The 19,903-nt window shown below is 33.5% G+C and overlaps 1 protein-coding gene across 2 annotated transcripts in view; it reads left to right on the top strand.

Moving 5' to 3' along the window:
• Positions 1-13,568, top strand: part of LOC129002209 (integrin beta-PS-like) — a 49,385-nt gene extending 35,817 nt beyond the window's left edge. For both annotated transcript variants that reach the window (XM_054429854.1, XM_054429853.1), the window contains exons 9-18: positions 1-123; positions 1,572-1,739; positions 2,014-2,142; positions 2,638-2,748; positions 5,200-5,374; positions 7,063-7,169; positions 8,000-8,129; positions 8,810-8,956; positions 11,406-11,545; positions 12,033-13,568. In XM_054429854.1, the coding sequence (XP_054285829.1) occupies positions 1-123; positions 1,572-1,739; positions 2,014-2,142; positions 2,638-2,748; positions 5,200-5,374; positions 7,063-7,169; positions 8,000-8,129; positions 8,810-8,956; positions 11,406-11,545; positions 12,033-12,098 (1,296 nt within the window). In that variant the 3' untranslated portion in view covers positions 12,099-13,568. The remainder of the gene's footprint in view (positions 124-1,571; positions 1,740-2,013; positions 2,143-2,637; positions 2,749-5,199; positions 5,375-7,062; positions 7,170-7,999; positions 8,130-8,809; positions 8,957-11,405; positions 11,546-12,032) is intronic.
• Positions 13,569-19,903: the final 6,335 nt, after the last annotated feature.

Here is a 19,903-nt window from a genome sequence, read left to right on the forward strand (position 1 = left end):
AAAATCAAGTCATCAGTGGAGATGAAGGATACAGCGTCCAGCAATGTCAAGATGACGTACTACTCTCACTGCCTCAACTCAAATGGACCTCTCGTACAGACCAACAAATGTGACGGGCTGAAGGTATGAGCATAAACAACTACAGTATACACATTGGATACAGATTCAAAATTTTAATTCTTTATTAACTCATAACATCTTTTGTAGTAAAATACCCATGGATAGAAGTTTAGTTAATATTCATTATGATAAAAATAATTGCATTTAACATTTTAAAATATTATAGTAACAAAAGTATAATAGTTTTTGCTTTAAAAAATGTTGTTAAACTAAGTTTAAAACTACATGGAGATACCAATCTGCTTTGTATCAGGAGATGATATTATGCCACTTAACTGCAAATGATTTGACTACAACAAAAGAATTGAGTAGGTAACTCTTCTTTTAATAAAATAAACTACCAAAATCATTGAGAAAGAATTCCTCGATGCTATAATAAGATTTATCCGATAATAATTTATCTACAAATTTAACATTTACAAAATTTTTCAAAGAATATTTGCTACTGTTTTTTATATCTTGTTAATAATTTTGATTGGGGAGCGAGCTGGTGTAGTGGTTAGAGCAAAGCCCTGAGGTCCTGGGTTCAAATCCCGCCAAATCACCAATGGATTTTATCTAAGTGATAGTGCCGCAACCCCTAGGTCTAGCCTGAAATAATGTGAAAACAATCCCAGGCTCGTGCCTAGCATCCTAGGACAAAAAAAAAAATATAATTTTGACCAGGCCTACCTTGTAATTTAGACTATTATTTAGAAAAGGTCTACAGTGTGTATAGGTTTGAGTATAGGTTTGAGTGGTGTGTGTAATAGTTGTGGTTAAATTTAAACTTTTCAAAGTTATCTTGATCATTGTAAAAAGGAACTTGAAAAATTCTATGATTCCATATTCTTTGATAATGATCTATAGCTTAAAACCTTAGCTACTATCATCCCCACTGATATTATGCTCAGAGAAGTTTTTTTCTGTTTTGGAATTGGGTCCCCAAACAACAATACAGAAGGAGATATCCCACCTTTGAGAACTAATTTGAGCTAATTTCTTATTAAAAGAAAACATTTATGATATGTCTAGAACATGGAACCTCTGTTCTGGAGGCTCATATTTCAATCCGGTCGATCGCCGAAGGCTTGTATCTATTAAATGATGCCATAACCAGGGTGTTCGGACCACACCTATTTACAAAACTAAATGACAGGTCTCTCAAATGATAGTATTCTGTTTGTCTGAGTACTCCATCTACTCTACCAAAGAATTTCAGAGATCAATTGTAAATTAACCTCTCAAAAAGGGTGCTAGTATCTAAATTATATTTTCTGTAATTTTTGTACTTTGGTATGTACTTAAATGACTACGTAATGCAATATTTGCCACAACATACATGTTGTCACTGAGGTACTATGGAATTTATTTTACTATACTAGGCCCTATTTTTAATTTACGTAACGGTTCAATATTTTCCACCTGTAATTCTTTATCACTACCTACCTAGATTTTACCATTTTCCCCAGGTCGGAGACGAAATTAAGTTTGAGGTGTTGGTGGAAGTAAAAGCTTGTCCGGAGGATCCGGCCAAGTGGAAGGAAACCTTTGAAATCTACCCAGTGGGAATCAACGAAAGTCTTACAGTGAACCTAGAAATGCTCTGCTCTTGTCCTTGTGAACGTCCTGGAAACCCGGTAAGCAATTTCCATTACTGGTTTATTTCATGGTTATTACTGGCCTTTTACAAGGTTTATTTTACAACTCATTTTGCATTTTCCAAATTTTTTTGTAAAGAAACAATTCAAACTCCAGTGATGTTTCCAACTAATATGAATCTTGTAATGGTCTTGGATATCAACTGGACATGTAAAGTAAAACAAGTTACTGAAATCCTTCTTTATATTGTAGAACCTGCTCTATGTCAATTTAATTTAAATTAGTATCTTACATGTTTTATGGCATGTTCAGGGGTACAAGGAGCGAGCTGAGGAGTGTTCAGGAGTGGGTACCTACACCTGTGGTATCTGTGAATGTGACGCTTCTCACTTCGGCAGAACTTGCGAGTGTAGCAGTGATAACATCAAGGGCAGCGAACAGGTAACTGGCTCAGATACATTTCAATTACCAATAGATTGGATGAGATTCTAAGATTCTCAGAATCACGCTTTTATTTAACAAACTAAACAATCCTGTATAAAATTATTTAAATTTAAAGGATTGAAAATGTGAATGTAACCATTCATTTACTTCTTGCAAAATTTACTATTGGTACAAGTCTATTTTTTATGAGTGAAAATCATAACTACTACAATTAATATACAATACATCAAAGTTAGCTGCATCCTCCCATTGGTAGGCTTGCCTTATTTGAAACTTTTGATTTAAAATAGACTAGAAGTCAGAGTATTTTTGTAAATAATGGTTTTTATGATACTTTTGTACATTTTAAAATTCAATATTTTGTAACTACAGAAAACACAGAGTTAGGATTTGTATGTATGATGGGACTGGAAATATGATTTAAATAGGCATACAATTAATTGAAGATATTTTTATGTTTTATTCTATTCTGAGCAATATATTGTCTAACAGGACTTGACTGCTGGATGCCGACCAGACAACACTACAATGGTGGACTGTTCAGGCAGAGGCTCCTGTATATGTGGCCAGTGCTACTGTGACTCTAGGCAGAATGAGGGAGAGGTCAGTTCAGCAGAAAGATCGGGCATTGGCTTCTCGTACTGAGCGATGATGCTGCCGAAGAGCTCATCAGATCCCAGTACAGGACATAAGAAAGTCGATTACAAATCCAAAACTAAATTAAACTAAACAATTGAAACTTACTTCAGTACTGGCACCCTCATTCAAGTATTCTTAGTTTATTATATTGTAGATTTATTTAACTCACTCTATATTAATTGTTCATGTTCATTTTAGTAATTTTTTACCAACGTTAGGGGATTTTTATTTTTATTATTTGTTTATTTAGTAGAGATGGGCCGATTCCTGAATTGGTCGATTCCGATACCGATTCCGATTCTACAACTTTGGTTTCGATTCTTGATTCCGCACTCGATACCGATACCTGTTAAAAATTTGTTTAATAACACATAAACTTATGATATAACTTTATTTAATCTTTATACAATAAGATAACTGCATTGTATTGATGATTAAGGTTACATAGATTAGGTTAGCCAATAAGGAAAATAAGATAGGGCTATTTCAAGAAGACGTTAATTTTAACATATTTTATTAAATTAAATTGAGCACAATCACCAATTTAGGTAGGCCTAAAATGGTCACAGAGTTTTTGTTTTTCATAAGAATTCATAATTCGTACATCTAGGCCTACAATGAATGTTCCATATTGCTTGAGTTATAAACTCAAAGTCATCTTCAATATTGTCATCATCAATATCACTTAAAGAATCATATAAAAAAGTCATGGAGTTCGTCACATCACTAGAACGGAACGGAGTCCGGAGTTGGAGATCATAATCATAATCCATTTTGAACAACTCACTATGCACGCACAGAAAACAAACAACAACAAAACCAAAACATAGGTTAAACAATTCATTTGTCATTTGCAAACTCATGACAGCTGTTTCAGTTCAGTCAGAGAGAAACAACTACGATAAAAATATAAAAAGAGATCCTACAATAGTCACCATGAAGCCCTGAATTAGCTGAACAGTTCGTGGGGTCTCATATCTTATAATGTCATAGCTTATAATCGTGAATTTGTTCCATAGATTATTATCAGTTATAAGCTATGCCACACTTTCATAAAAAATTATAAGCTGTGCCACAATTTGGAGTTAGAAAATGTGAGTTAAACTAGTACCATTGACTATATACACCTTATGTGTATTATATGTATATATTAAATGCTTGTACCATCTGGCAACATTGCCTTTGATCTGACAACATGGCGGCAACTAGAGTTCTGTTACTGCTAGTTGTCACTGTTGTCAACGTCAACTGAACACAGCTCGTCAATCGTCATACCGTCATTGCTACTCGTGAAATGCAAAGGCAATCTATTTTGGATTATAAAACTATTACGAATGTGAAATAAATAATGAACTTGGAATTATTTATATTAGCTGACTTCAGAGTATTCCAAATAAACTATGATGTGCCACTCTTTACAACCTTCAATGTCAATTGAGTTTAGCATTATAATTAACCTCACTTTTCAGAATCGGTATCGAGTACAATGAAGCGAAGTATCGAGTATTGGCGATTCTTCGATACCACTGGTATCGAAGGTATCGAGGTATCGAGAATCGGAATCAGCCCATCCCTATTATTTAGTTATCTTGTCCGTGAAGTGGTGAGCGACAAAGACTCTCCCCACACGCAGACATATAGTGTTTTTGGGGATTTTGTTTCCTTGTTGTTTCCTTTGTATATTTGTTTTAAGCCAAGATTGAAATCTCTGACTTGTAATTTTGGAAATAAATAAAGTTAGCTGCTGATTATAGGATAATTAGAGTATTTGATATTTAACAGCATGTCTGCATTTGTAGAATGTGAAGGAAGTGTTTGAAAAAGCAAATGCATTGGTTTGGGGTAAGGGAAGGTCCAGGTAATCGGTTTACGTTCAGAGAAAATCAGAGGATTGGTTTTGGGTCAGGTATAAGATCATCAAAAGCCAAGGGAAATGCCAAGGGTACAATAAGGTCAGAGAAATAGTTCTAGGGCTAGATAAAATCGTTGGTAAGGGAAAGTCAGGAATTGGTCTAGGGTCGTGGGAAAATGAAGGGATTGTTATCGGATCCGTGAAAGTCAGGAGAGTTGGTGTACAATCAGTGCAGGTTAGGTAAAGTCTAGGAAGTATTTGATAAAATTTTCTTAAATTAAAAAATTTGAGGAAGTAAATGAAAGAAAGAGAACACATTCTACTATTGAGTTGAATAAGTTATTGAGAACTAACAATTAAAACATTATAAGAAAAGTACACTATTTTCAAAATTGTTTTACATAGGGGTGTGCAATGCATCAAAAATGTATCAAAATTCAGATTCGATTTGATTTTTGATTCTATGCATAAAATCGCGATTCGATTCAGTGGTGGTAAAAAACAACTCGATTCACTAATTAGTCAAATGTTTCTGCACTCATTCACTCTATGTTTCCTTTCAGAAAATCACTGGGCAATTCTGTGAGTGTGACAACTTCTCATGTGACCGACACAACGGAGTGTTGTGTTCAGGACCTGACCACGGCACTTGTGAGTGTGGCAAGTGTATATGTAACCCAGGCTGGACAGGCAGTGCGTGCGACTGTAGGGCCACCAATGACACTTGTATACCTCCAGGTAAGCGATAGTGTGTAAAAGTGTTAGTTGAATCTCTATCCTATGATTGTTAGTGGATTTTTTCAAAGTGTCCACTTCTTACAAGCCAAAAACACTGCTCTTTGTTGATGTATGCATATTTTTATCAGTGGGAAAAAATAACTCTTGAAAATTTTTCCCTTTTTAACAAACTCTTGATTGTACTGGTAAACTAACATCTTTTTAAATGAATTAACAAATATAATATATAAGACTTACCGTCTTGAAGCAATCCAGTTTTTGTACTTAGTGTACAGCTGTTTCGGCTTCATAAAGCCATCTTCAGCACATTCTTCTAAGGTCAATTCATTATAAATATGCGAACATTCTGGTTCTTGTCAACTTTTTACAACACATTTTACACATAAAAGATGAAAACATAAACTTTGGTAGGCCTACCCTACTTGTATGTCGCGACATACAAGTAGGGTAGGCCTACCAAAGTTTATGTTTTCATCTTTTATGTGTAAAATGTGTTGTAAAAAGTTGACAAGAACCAGAATGTTCGCATATTTATAATGAATTGACCTTAGAAGAATGTGCTGAAGATGGCTTTATGAAGCCGAAACAGCTGTACACTAAGTACAAAAACTGGATTGCTTCAAGACGGTAAGTCTTATCCTACTAATATTATAAATGAGAAAGTTTGGATGTATGGATATATGGATGTATGGATGTATGTTTGTGACAAGTGAACGCGAAAAATACTGGTCGGATTGGGCTGAAATTTGGCATGATGATAGCTCACATTCCCGATTAACATATAGGCATATTCTTATTTCAAAAATCCTTTCGGGCTCCGCCCCAGTGGCTCTGGAGTTTCCCATGTTAACCTAATGAGAAATGGAATTATTGAATCTTAACAGCTGTTTCAATTAAACAAGTTGGTCCTGTTCTATGATGTTCAATAGCATTAAAGTTACAAGGATTACCAACAGGGTGCAGCACTATTATTTCTTTTACATTTATGACAACAGCTAATTTGCAACCAAAAGGTGAGTGAGCGTAGCGAACGAACTTCAACCTGGAGGCGAGTTAGCGAAGCGAACGAGCTAAACTGAAGGCAAGTAAGCGCAGCGAACGAGCTCCAACCTAAAGGTGAGTGAGCGTAGCGAACGAGCTCCAACCTAAAGGTGAGTGAGCGTAGCGAACAAACTTCAACAATGACGTGATTGAGCCATGCGAACGAGATAATCTTGAAAATTAAGAAGTTAAACGGGGCAAAGCCCGTGGGTTACAGCTAGTATATTATATTATTTAAAAAGCAAATCCTGGTCAGCCAACCACAAAGTATGAATTAACAAACCACTGCATCAAGCCATGTAATCATGAGTGGCCGATGGGGGGCTTTTTCTGCATTTTATTTTTATTTTGTGTTCATTTACCATTGCCATTGTTGAGTTTTTTGTGTAAGATAATGGTTCAAACCTTTGACTTGTTACCAACAAACATAAACTTTTTGTTACCTGCACCCTTTGTAGACCTATTGTTTCTACCATTTTAAACTGTTCTCAATATGTAAAAAAATATATTCACACACCTGAGCTTTGAAACATTGCTAATATTTAGGAAAAGCCCATATTTGAATACATTAAAAAAACTCTTTGTGTAAATTAAATGTGTTGAATGTATTGTGATTATTTCTGGTTGTGAAGTTATTATGGTTGCAGGTGGTGGAGAGATCTGCAGCGGCCACGGCACCTGTGAGTGTGGCGCCTGCAAGTGTAAGAGCGACCAGAACGGCCACTTCAGCGGACGCTATTGCGACAAGTGCCCAGTAAGCTCTAAACTCATCTATCATAGAATACTTTTTAACGAAGTGTAGTTTTGTATTCTCTCTAACTTTAAAAAGTCTTCAGCATTTTGTAATTTAAATTAGTGGATAAGATGTTTAATGTTACAGGTTGGCCCAAGTTTATGAAGAGACAACTGTTGTGTTTTAATCTTCTGAAGACAAAACTCATTAGGCCTATTGATTACAGATACAACACTCATTTGTTTTCCATATTGTTTTTTAATTAAATTTCATCAGTTGTATGGCAAATCAAATTAAAATTAAATCATTTTTACTGGTTAATAATGTGCAGAGTTTGCATGTAAATGCACAGGTGCTTTGTCATTATCTTATAATATTTATTATAGTGCTTTCTTAAAACTAAATAATAGTCTTAAAAGTATTTACAATAACCAAAAAATTTTATCAAAGAAACATATTGCACAGTCTGAATGAAACGTTTAATAAAGATAGCTTAAGCAGATTAAAAATAGTTACAATCTAAATGTAAAGTACAGTAAATGTAAATTGCCAGAATTTCCTATCACTTAACTTAGGTAAATCATAATAGAGTTACTGGTCTTTTGATGCTAAAATTGTCCAAGCACCATTTTAAGAATAAATAGGTCATTTTGTTGGCCTGGTATCTTTGTGTAGAATTACAGCACAAATTACTTTTACACACAGGCATAAAACACCTCTTACTGAAATGTAGAATAAAATTGTCTTTCTGACAATGTAACACACACTTTGGAAATGTTACATGTTTTAAAACTTGCTTTTAATAAACACGCTTTATGACAGTAAATATATATTTATTTATGTTTTTGCAGACTTGCCCTGGGAGATGTGAGGAGTTCAAACACTGCGTCCAGTGTCAGGTGTACAAAACTGGGCCATTCACAGAGGAGGAATGTGCCAAGAATTGTACTTTTGTACCCAACGTTGTGGATGTTGTGGAAGGTATAAAATAATGTAACCTCTATACGTTTATTGTAATATAGGTGCCTGATGGAACTGAAGTTTATGCCTGATAAAGCCACTGATTTTATTTCTGTTTACCCATGCTATGAGAAATTGAACTGTTTTTTCTATGGTAACGCTCCAAACCCTAGTCTTGTCACTATTTAATGCAAACTTTTTGTTAGATAGCATTATTAATTAATTGGTAACCCAATCACAAATTGCATCTGGTCAGAGAATAAATCTAGCTTGGAATCGAACCATTGACCTTTAGAGATTCAGAGTTCATACTCAAATTGAATACCAGTCTATGAATAATTTTCATCACTGGGGTTTGAAACTTTGTCAAAAAATTATACAGACGAGTTGACAAGTAACATATAACAACAATGTTGGCCAAGTGATACTATTACTGGTTATAAATTTGTGGTGTTGCCGGCAGATGATGGTTCATTACTAGTCGGTTAATACCTCAGTGATACTACAGCTTCAAGTTTTACAAGCTTTATAGAATATTAATTACGAGCAAAAGTCACTAAGTCCTAAGTTTTTGTTAAACAGAACTTGTAGACATCCTGAGTATATAAATATACATATCATAAGTGAAGTGTACAAGTTTGATCTTATATGATACAAACATTTGAAGTTTTTGTTATGAGTAAACTTTGTTAAATTTTCAGACCGTGAAGACCTAGATGAAAATTACTGTACTTACTATGATGAAGATGACTGCCGCTTCGCTTATGTGTACTCCTACGATGAGAAGGGAAAGGAGATAATCACGGCACAGAAAGAGAGGGAATGTCCTCCACAAGTTTATGTCCTAGGTGAGTTAGTCAGTGAATAGGTGGATGACATGTCCAAGCTTCATAATAGAGATTTTAAAACTAATTATTACTTCAATCATGAAAGGGTTAAAACAGGTAAGAGCGTAAAGGGTTGATGCCAAGAATTTTTTAAATGAAACCACTCTCCAAATTAAAGCCTTGCCTTAGGAGGTGAGACTGGCTTATGTGAGTCGGTGGCTCAGTTGGAAACGTCACTGACTTCTGGCCCAAGGCGGCCATGTTGTGGGTTCAGATCCTGGTCACTGCTGCTACTCCTTGCTTTGCTGGATACAATCCTCGCACATGTCTTAGCCTATGTGGACGGGCAAATGCAAGATTAATAGAGGCCGCCAACCTCTTTTTTTTGTAAAAAGAAAAGAAAAATATGGCAACTAAGAAAATGATTGCTACCAATAGTTCTCAAAATCAAAGGATTTATCAAACCTGAATTTAATCAGTATAATATTAGTTTTGTTGGAAACTTGCCTTTTTGCCAACTTCTTAGTTAAATTTGAATTATTTTTTAAACCAACGCTGATGAATAATTTTTTAAGTTGGTTGATAGTAGATTTAAATGTTAATTTCATTTTTGAATACTTTTGTGCTTGAAACCCATCTGACCATTGTAATTTTGAAAAATAAATAGCTGTCCGTTCACAAGAATGTTAAGTTACGCGAAATGTGTTCAGTTTAAACATTTAACAGATAAGAGATAACTAAGACAAAATTCAAAGCATATGACCATGACTTTTTAAAATCTGGCAAACTAATTTTAATATGTACTAAAAATCTAAACAAATGTGGAGTAGGTAAAACTTCAAGGGATAAGAGAGCTAAATTAATTGATAACCATTTAGTAGCTCATTGAATAGTTTTTCAACTTAATTACATTGGAAGCATGTGTATCACTTTAACCATAGATAAAACATATTCCCTTAGTAGATTTCTCATCCTTATGGAACAGCTGAAGACAATTTTATTGTTAGTTCTGTATGGTGTACTGTAGAGGTCGTGTTTTGTTTACGATTTTTTCTTGTTATTTAAGTAATTTAAAACCTCGTTTAACCAAATAATACAAATTAATCATAGGCTAAACTAACTCGTCCCCAACAAATAACAAACACAATAACTCGTCCCCTAGTCCAACAGGAAAGCACAAATAAAGAAATTAACCCTAAAATAATAGAAACAAAATTTTGTCGACACTAGCGCCCAGTGTCACCGTACATGAACTAGACACGAAAAACGAGCTTCAAAATTTGCAATGGGATGAGGAAGCTACTTGTGTTGATTAGTCTTTGCTTTAACTCTTTAAATTATTTTCAAAATTTTAGACACAAAAATTATATTTTTGAAAATGAGTATATTTTTACCAACAAAATAAATGTTGATTTCTAGAAACTATTACTAGATTACAGATTAACAAATTTATCAACATAAAGTTCCCTTAAAATTGTTTCTCAATTCCAATAGATTTCTAACACAATCCTCTTAATTAACCTGGAGAAGAAAGTTGTTAACGAGCTAGCAGATTGCCTTAGGACATTTTTAATGACTTCACCAAGGAAACTGAAAGATGTGCGAGGTTCATTTCTTTTGTTGGTATTTGAATTTGATATTATGTTAGATGTCTATTACCAATGTAATATTTATTGTTATATTTCCACTTAAAAGTGTTAGTGAATCAATTTCCTGGTGTGGGCATTTTTTTGCTTACCTATATCTGGAACTTTCTGTGATTTGCCATTTCCACCCCTCTCAATTTGTTAACTTGTAACTTCATTCATATATATTTGTGAAATATAAAAAAAAAACTTCTTTTTAGGGTTTTGCATTGCCAATGGGAATTTTATTTTTATACAAACAGTCTCAACCTTTTTTGTTACAACCTATCTATATAATAATGACCTTTTGGTAGAGATAGGTTTATTGCTATGACATTTACAAAGTTATATTTTTTTATTTTGAAAAGGGAGAGAGTAAAGCTAACTTACCTGAGACAAATCTATTTCAGGGACTTAATACACAAATATAAAAAAAAAACACAAAACATAACCCTGATATGTCGTCCTAGTACAGGAATTTCTTCAGAGAGTATATTAAATATGAAAAAAGATTTTTGTCTTAAATCATCAGTATTGTTTCATTATATTTTATCTTTCCTCTATTTTCTCGGGTAAGCTCTTTGAACTCTTATCCCTTTTCAAAATAATTCCTAATCAACTTGGCTTGCGTTTAAAACTCATAACCTTTTTTATTGAATGTAACTTATTAAACACAACTTTCTTGTTTATATTATTAAAAGAATATCGAAACTCTGGATAGGAGAGTAATTCCAGGATTTCCTCTTGATAAACATTAAACGCTTGCGGTAAAGTACTGCTCTGTTTTCTGTTAAGCATGCCTGTTTGTAGCAATGCAGCCTCATAATCAGTGTTGCCACTTGCAGGTATTGTACTGGGAGTGATCGGGGCAATAGTGTTGATTGGATTGGCACTACTGCTGCTGTGGAAGTTGGTTACCACCATTCATGACCGGAGGGAGTTCGCCAAGTTTGAGAAAGAGAGGTCCATGGCAAAATGGGATACGGTAAGTTAAATCAAAATATTGTTTTAGTTTTTATTATTAATTATTTATGACATATTTATTTTCCGGTGGCATACAGCAGTTGCCATTCAAATTAGTGCTGAGTGTGGTATATAGCCCCATACGTCCAATTCGACGTCAATTTCTTTATTTTTAATGAGATGATTGTTATAATACTTAAATTTAAGAAGCTTTTAAGACTAATAAACATGGACATGGATTTGAAGAAGGTAAAAAGAAAACCATTAGATGGGTCTAGTGGAAAAATTCCTAACAAAAAAATCTATTTTCAAAATGAGATGACCCATGGGACTTAAAAAGCCGTAATCAAAATAAACTATGAACCAACTATTAGGCCTAACTGTTTAAAAGTTATTTTTTATGAAGCGCCGACACTTGTATCATAACGTTTTGTGCCAATACAAATTTTGTTATTGCTAATTTATTCAAGCAATTTAATCGGACATAATAATTTACCGCAACTTTGCAGGGTGAGAATCCAATCTACAAGCAAGCCACTTCGACCTTCAAGAACCCGACTTACGCTGGAAAGTGATCTCCTAGTGCCATTGCTTCTAAGTAACCTGTGTTCATCTTAAATTAGAACATATAGTAGAACACACCTTCTGTCAATTGATTTTGTGGAACATTTTTTCATCTCCTTTAAACATGTGACAAGTTTCTACATTGTTTTCTATGTCATAAAAAGTAGGGGAAATAATTTGTTGACTGATTCTGTAGCTTTAAAAGTTCACCAACGTAAAATTCCTGGAGTTTAAGAAATGTTTCATAAAATTATTTTACATCCATTTGATCCACGGAGGTGTAGATGTCTAGTTTCTCTTTCTTAGATAACATAGTGAGTAGCAACACTTTTCACTCCTTATGTGAGAAACATGTGTGAAACAAAATATGCACATTTTGTAGTTACTTGGTAAAACTACCAATTTAGGCCTATCTCCTATAAAAGGTTAAGCATTATAAATTACAATTTCACATTTTATTACTAAATACAATTTTTATTTTAACAGCAAAATTAAGAATCGTATTGTACAGTTGCGAAAAATTGTATTTAGAATGTCCAGCACAGTAAAAAAATGTTAAACATTAGTAACAACTGGAGAATAAATTGCAAATAATGTGCTATGCATCCTAATGATGTTTCAGTAATTATAAGTCAATTAATTTGTACATAACACTGTAACATATTTTTAAGCATAGTTGATTAATTGTTATTATTATTAATTTAGATGTATTTATTTAAGATTATGTTAAGATATGTAACAGACTTGCTATTTATAAAGGCTTTGTTAAAGCCTGCCTCAGTCATTTTAGTGTTAGATGTACATAATGGCCTTTAATAACCTTTACGCCTGCTTTTAGAGATTTTTATGTCATTATTCATGTTGCTTTTGATGTGAGATTTTATTTATTCTCTTTGTATTATTGCAAATGTTAATGTATGTACTTATAGTTTTTTACTTAAATGAACTAACTTTACAATTGTGTTAACTAGTTTGCTATGAAGCAGAATAGAAAGATTTGAGCTTCCCACAGAAATAATTCAGTAAAGTGTCTTCCACAAGTACAAGCAAACATTTTGTAGACTTAATAAAACAGCCTTTAAATGCCTTAAGGATTGCCTTCCAACAATTTTAGAAATGTACTTTTGGACCCGGATTTAATATTTCATATGTATACTTAAAATAGCCTTTGTTTTTCTCTTTATGTATTAAAAGGTTATTATTTTTATACAAATGACATAAAAGACTTTTATTTTGCCTAGAAAAAAAAACTTTATTATTTTTTATATGCTTTTTTGGGATTTTATATTTTTAAAGATTAAGAACGTTTTAAGGAGTTTTATTTTATATAGCCCACTTATTTTGTTGATAAACTAAACAGATAATTTATATATTGATTTTTATGCAAAGTCTGGCTGGATAATAAATTTCTCCTATTGCTGGTTTCTAATGTAAATTTTTCCTGTTGTTTTTAGTTTGGTTGTATTAATCTAATAACAAAAATGAAAATAAACATGAATAAATATTGTGTTTTACATTATTTGCCCTTTTAAAATAATTTTATATACTTCAATAAGGGTTTTCCATGTTACATCCCTTTTCAAACCTTCCTATTAAACAGATTTTTATGATTGAGAAGTAATTTTGGAGCTTATGATCTAGCATACCTTCAAATCGTAATGAAAAAGGTAATTTGTAAAAACATTAAACACATATACATTTTTACAAGGACATACCGGTAAATGAAAACAACTTAGGAGTTGGGATGTTAAGAAGATCATGGCCATAATGTATCTAAGTTGTTTTCATTTATGTCCTTGTAAATATTTATATGTGTTTAATGTACAAATGATACCAAATTGACAATATCTCAAATAAGAGATGGAGAACAAAAAGGTTTAGCTTGCCTATGAGGCAAAGGAGAAAGGACTGACGATAACGTTTTGACATAGAAACCTAGGTCTCAACTCAACTTAAAAATAAATTGGATCGTATGGTAAGCCTTAGATTTAACTATGTTCAGTAACAATCCAGAGGCTATATCTCTAAATTTATTTATTTCATACCAAGTTATTTATTATTTATACTATACTATCTGCAGTACTATCCTGATAATTATACCAATATTTGTGAATTACAAGGCAAAAATGTGGTTTGCAGTGGCGTACTATCATAATTGGGGGTGTCCTTTTTACACACATACAGGGTGACACACGGAGAAAAAGATAAGATCAAGAGTGACTCTCCCTTGAAGTTAGGCACATTGTTTACTCGATAAAGAGAATGGAGATTTGCCAAGTCTGTCAGTCTTCTAAAGGAGGATGGCATAATTATATCAGCAGTCCAGTCCCCATGCAGCAGGTTGAAGTCACCAAAGGAGGAGACACATGGAGAAGTTGGGCCGGGTGATAAGATCAAGATCTGATCAACACCTTTGCAAAAGTGATCATAATCAGCCAATGGTCTTTGTGGTGGTATGCAAGAGGTTAGAATTAGCACATTTATTAGTGGGTTTTGGAGACTTAAGAGTCGGCAGGAGTCAATAAAAGCTTTGTTGTTGACCGTCAGATGCCAGGCGAAACAGTGGTTGTCCGAGCGCCAATCAGCAAAAACACGCGTTCACATTGAGCCGTATTAATAAAGAAGAGGTAAACCTTTTACTTGCGAAAATTCGAGGAAATCCTTCTATCTGTATTAATAAAAACTCAAGCAAAACCTTTTGCTTTAGAAGTAAAAGGTAATCTATAGAAATTTGAGGTTTTGCTCATGACTTGAGTAAATGGTTATTAATAAAACTGACCATTTAATTTATCTTTGAAGTAAATCCTTCAAAAATGATGCATCTGAACAGTAGCAGATTATACGTTTAAGTAAAAGGTGTGTGGTGGTTTTACAGTGTGGTGCTAAATTTTAGCAAATTTCCTAAATAGGGAAAAAGCTATTCCGTAGGTCTCATGGTAAGACCTAGACCCATGACCCATTTACTTTTCCGTTTTCAGGTCCCCAGAGGCCAAAAACCTCCTCCGTTCAAATTCATATATATATGTGCCCGTTAGCACGATAACTCGAGCAAAGGTGATCCGATTTTGATTAAATTTGGTGCAAACGTGTAAACCTACGTTTATTCTAAGGGATTCGCAAATCAGCATAATAGGATATGGAAACGGGGGTTTATGGGCGGTTTTATGGGGTAATTGGATTTTAACATTTTTTACCCTAAAAACATAGAATTTAGCAACTTCTTTCCAAGCCATTTTGTAGAGTTTATAAAAACTATTAATTTAGTATATCGAAGCAACGTTATACGCCTAATGGCTACGGAGAAAATTCAAAAAAATTGTAAATTTAAAATTTCCATGTTATATTTATGGAGAAATTTTTAAACTGTTGTAGTTTTCTTGTTTATGAGCATTTTTTGATCAAATTTGCATTCATTTCATACTAAACTATTTCATTTTGCAAAAAAAACACCTTTTTACCCTCCCTGTAGCAGTAAACCTAAGTACTCAGTTAAACTAAAGCTTTTTAAATAGGGAATGGATGTGATATTGGAGACATTTTAGTGTACATCCAATCAGGCAAATGGAAATTTACTTTGTCTGCAGGTTTGCTGTGGCGGGAGTATTTTGTTTACCTCCTATACTAAGCTATCAACATTTCAATAAAAACACACCTCAATACCTTCCTTGAATCAGCAAACCAAGGTACTCATTAAAATTAGGCTAATATAATTTAAATAGGAAATAAATCTGACAATTTTCAGGGAATATTTTAGAAGAAATCCAGCCAGGTAAAAGGAAATTTATTTCGTCAGCAGCTGCGGCAAGGGTTCCTGTGGTTATACAGTACTGCATGCTATCATTGACTATATATGCTATCTACAAAGCATATATAATGATTTCTATAAACAAATTTATGTACCCGACTAACTATTATCATCAACCAAATTCTATGTCTAGAAAGGGATTAAGATTCTGGGGGTAAAATCCGGGGTAAAATTCCGGCCCACACACTCTAGATTTTATAAGTTAGTTTGTGATGATTAAATTCAAAGCCGGATGCAAAACCATTACACGGAGTTGGCACAGCCTTCGAGGGGTATCAGTAGACAAAAATAGACAGGATCAGACGTGTAACATGTTATGTTCCTAAAGAACCATTTACTTCCGAACAGAAGGATTTGCTTGGAAGTAAAAGGTAATCATTATTAATACGGTTTGAAGGATATGCTTTTACTTTTACCTTTTACTAGAAGCAAATGCTTTTGCTTCATACCTTTTCCTTTTGAGCATATCCTTCTTTTTATTAATACGGCTCAATGAGCCGTATTAATAGAGATGAGGTAAACCTTTTACTTGCGAAAATTCGAGCAAATCCTTTAATCTGTATTAATAAAAACTAAAGCAAAACCTTTTGCTTTAGAAGTAAAAGGTAATCTATAGAAATTTGAGGTTTTGCTCATGACTTGAGTAAATGGTTATTAATAAAACTGACCATTTAATTTATCTTTGAAGTAAATCCTTCAAAAATGATGCATCTGAACAGTAGCAGATTATACGTTTAAGTAAAAGGTGTGTGGTGGTTTTACAGTGTGGGGCTAAATTTTAGCGAATTTCCTAAATAGGGAAAAAGCTATTCCGTAGGTCTCGTGGTAAGACCTAGACCCATGACCCATTTACTTTTCCGTTTTCAGGTCCCCAGAGGCCAAAAACCTCCTCCATTCAAATTCATATATATGTGTGCCCGTTAGCACAACAACTCAATCAAAAGTGATCCGATTTTGATTAAATTTGGTGCAAACGTATAAACCTACGTTTATTCTAAGGGATTCGCAAATCAGCATAATATGATATGGAAACAGGGGTTTATGGGCGGTTTTATGGGGTAAAAATTGGATTTTAACATTTTTTACCCTAAAAAGATAGAATTTAGCAACTTCTTTCCAAGCCATTTTGTAGATCGAAGCTATATTATGCACCTAATGGCTACGGAGAAAATTCAAACAAATTGTAAATTTAAAATTTCCATGTTATTTTTATGGAGAAATTTTTAAACTGTTGTAACTTTCTTGTTTATGAGTATTTTTTGATCAAATTTGCATTCATTTCATACTAAACTATTACATTTTACAACAAAAAAAAAACACCTTTTTACCCTCCCTGTAGCAGTAAACCTAAGTACTCAGTTAAACTAAAGCTATTTAAATAGGGAATGAATGTGATATTGGAGACATTTTAGGTAACATCCAATCAGGCAAATGGACATTTACTTAGTCTGCAGGTTTGCTGTGGCGGGAGTATATTTGTTACCTCCTACTAAGCTATCAATATTTCAATAAAAACACACCTCAATACCTTCCTTGAATCAGCAAACCTAGTTACTCATTAAAATTAATATTATTTAAATAGGAAATAAATCTGACAATTTTCAGGGAATATTTTAGAAGAAATCCAGCCAGGTAAAAGGAAATTTGTTTAGTCTGCAGCTGCGGCGAGGGTACCTGTGGTTATACAGTACTGCATGCTATCTACAAAGCAACATTTTGGAAAATATGTATAATCTATGGTATAATATGATGATTTCTATAAACAAATTTATTATGTACTTGTACCCGACTAACTATTGTCATCAACCAAATTCTATGTCTAGAAAGGGGTTAAGATTCTGGGGGTAAAATTCCGGGGTAAAATTCCTGCCCACTAGATTTTATAATTTAGTTTGTTATGGTTAAATTCAAAGCCGGATGCAAAACCATTACACGGAGTTGGCACAGCTAAGCCTTCAAGGGATATCAGTAGACAAAAATAGACAGGATCAGACGTGTAACATGTGATGTTCCTAAAGAACCATTTACTTCCGAGCAGAAGGATTTGCTCGGAAGTAAAAGGTAATCATTATTAATACGGTTTGAAGGATATGCTTTTACTTTTACCTTTTACTAGAAGCAAATGTGTAAACCTACGTTTATTCTAAGGGATTCGCGAATCAGCATAATAGGATATAGAAACGGGGGTTTATGGGTGGTTTTATGGGGTTATTGGATTTTAACATTTTTTACCCTAAAACATAGAATTTAGCAACTTCTTTCCAAGCCATTTTGTAGAGTTTAAAAAAAACTATTTATTTAGTATATCGAAGCGATATTATGCGCCTAATGGCTACGGAGAAAATAAAAAAAAACTGTAGATTTAAAATGTCCATGTTATTTTTATGGAGAAATTTTTAAACTGTTGTAGTTTTCTTGTTTATGAGCCTTTTTTTTATCAAATTTCCATTCATTTCATACTATTACATTTTACAAAAAAAAACCCCCTTTTTACCCTCCCTGTAGCAGTAAACCTAAGTACTCAGTTAAACTAAAGCTATATAAATAGGGAATGAATGTGATATTGGAGACATTTTAGTGTACATCCAATCAGGCAAATGGAAATTTACTAGTCTGCAGGTTTGCTGTGGCGGGAGTATTTTGTTTACCTCCTACTAAGCTATCACAATTTCAATAAAAACACACCTCAACACCTTCCTTGAATCAGCAAACCTAGGTCGTACTCATTAAAATTAATATTATTTAAATAGGAAATAAATCTGAAAATTTTTAGGGAATATTTTAGAAGAAATCCAGGCAGAAAAGGAAATTTATTTAGTCTGCAGCTGCGGCGAGGGTTTCTGTGGTTAACAGTACTGCATGCTATCTACAAAGCATATAATATGATGATTTCTATTAACAAATTTAACCCGACTGACTACTATCATCAACCAAATTCAAATTCTATGTCTAGAAAGGGGTTAAGATTCTGGGGGTAAAATCCGGGGTAAAATTCCGGCCCACACACTCTAGATTTTATAATTTAGTTAGTTATGATTAAATTCAAGGATGTTGGCACGGAGTTAGTACAGTTAAGCCTTCGAGGGATATCAGTAGACAAAAATAGACAGGCAGACGTGTAACATGTGATGTTCCTAAAGAACCATTTACTTCCAAGCAGAAGGATTTGCTCGGAAGTAAAAGGTAATCATTATTAATACGGTTTGAAGGATATGCTTTTACTTTTACCTTTTACTAGAAGCAAATGCTTTTGCTTCATACCTTTTCCTTTTGAGCATATCCTTCTTTTTATTAATACGGCTCAGTGACGCGAATGACGTGATGCCAGTTTGCGGAGGTTTTCTCCGCGTGAGCCCAATCACCATTGACTTTATAACACTACACTGACTATATAACACTAAGTAGTGTTATATAGTCAATGGTATCACGTAAATCCTTAGCGCGGAGTTGATTTCCTCGCTCTTCGTAGGTGTTAGAGGAGACTGTTTTAGTTGTGTCTGTTATAGTTCGGCCGCTTAGAAAACGACCTGCGCGCTAATGCTAAACCAATGCTGGAGGAGGTCAGTGAAGTATATAACTATTTGGTGTTCCCGTTATACCGTTTTATATAAGACTGATATGCCACTATGGATTTATTAGAAAAGGATAAATTACGAGGATTGCGTGATAGTGTCGAAAGGGAAGAAATAATAGAAGAAATACAACCAAAACGAGATGTTGATTAGGGTATTACTTATTTAGTTGAGACTTCATTTATGTAATTTAATTTATATAACGTATCTTTTTTGTTAATGTGTAGTATTATAATTGTTTAGTACACATAACCAAACTTCACGATTGATATTTTATTATTTATTTGTTTATATTATATTATTAGAGGTGTCCGAGAGGTAGCAGTGCCAAGACTAAGCACAATAAAAATAGTAATTAAATGTTATAGAATTTAACTTAAGTTACAATTGCCTGCGTTCGACCATAGACAAAAAGAATACAGAGTTTCGCTTTACATTT

The sequence above is a fragment of the Macrosteles quadrilineatus genome, unplaced genomic scaffold (assembly GCF_028750875.1).
Source record: "Macrosteles quadrilineatus isolate MER2022 unplaced genomic scaffold, UCM_ALF_1.0 Scaffold_9__3_contigs__length_116548681, whole genome shotgun sequence".
NCBI classification, from domain to species: domain Eukaryota; kingdom Metazoa; phylum Arthropoda; class Insecta; order Hemiptera; family Cicadellidae; genus Macrosteles; species Macrosteles quadrilineatus.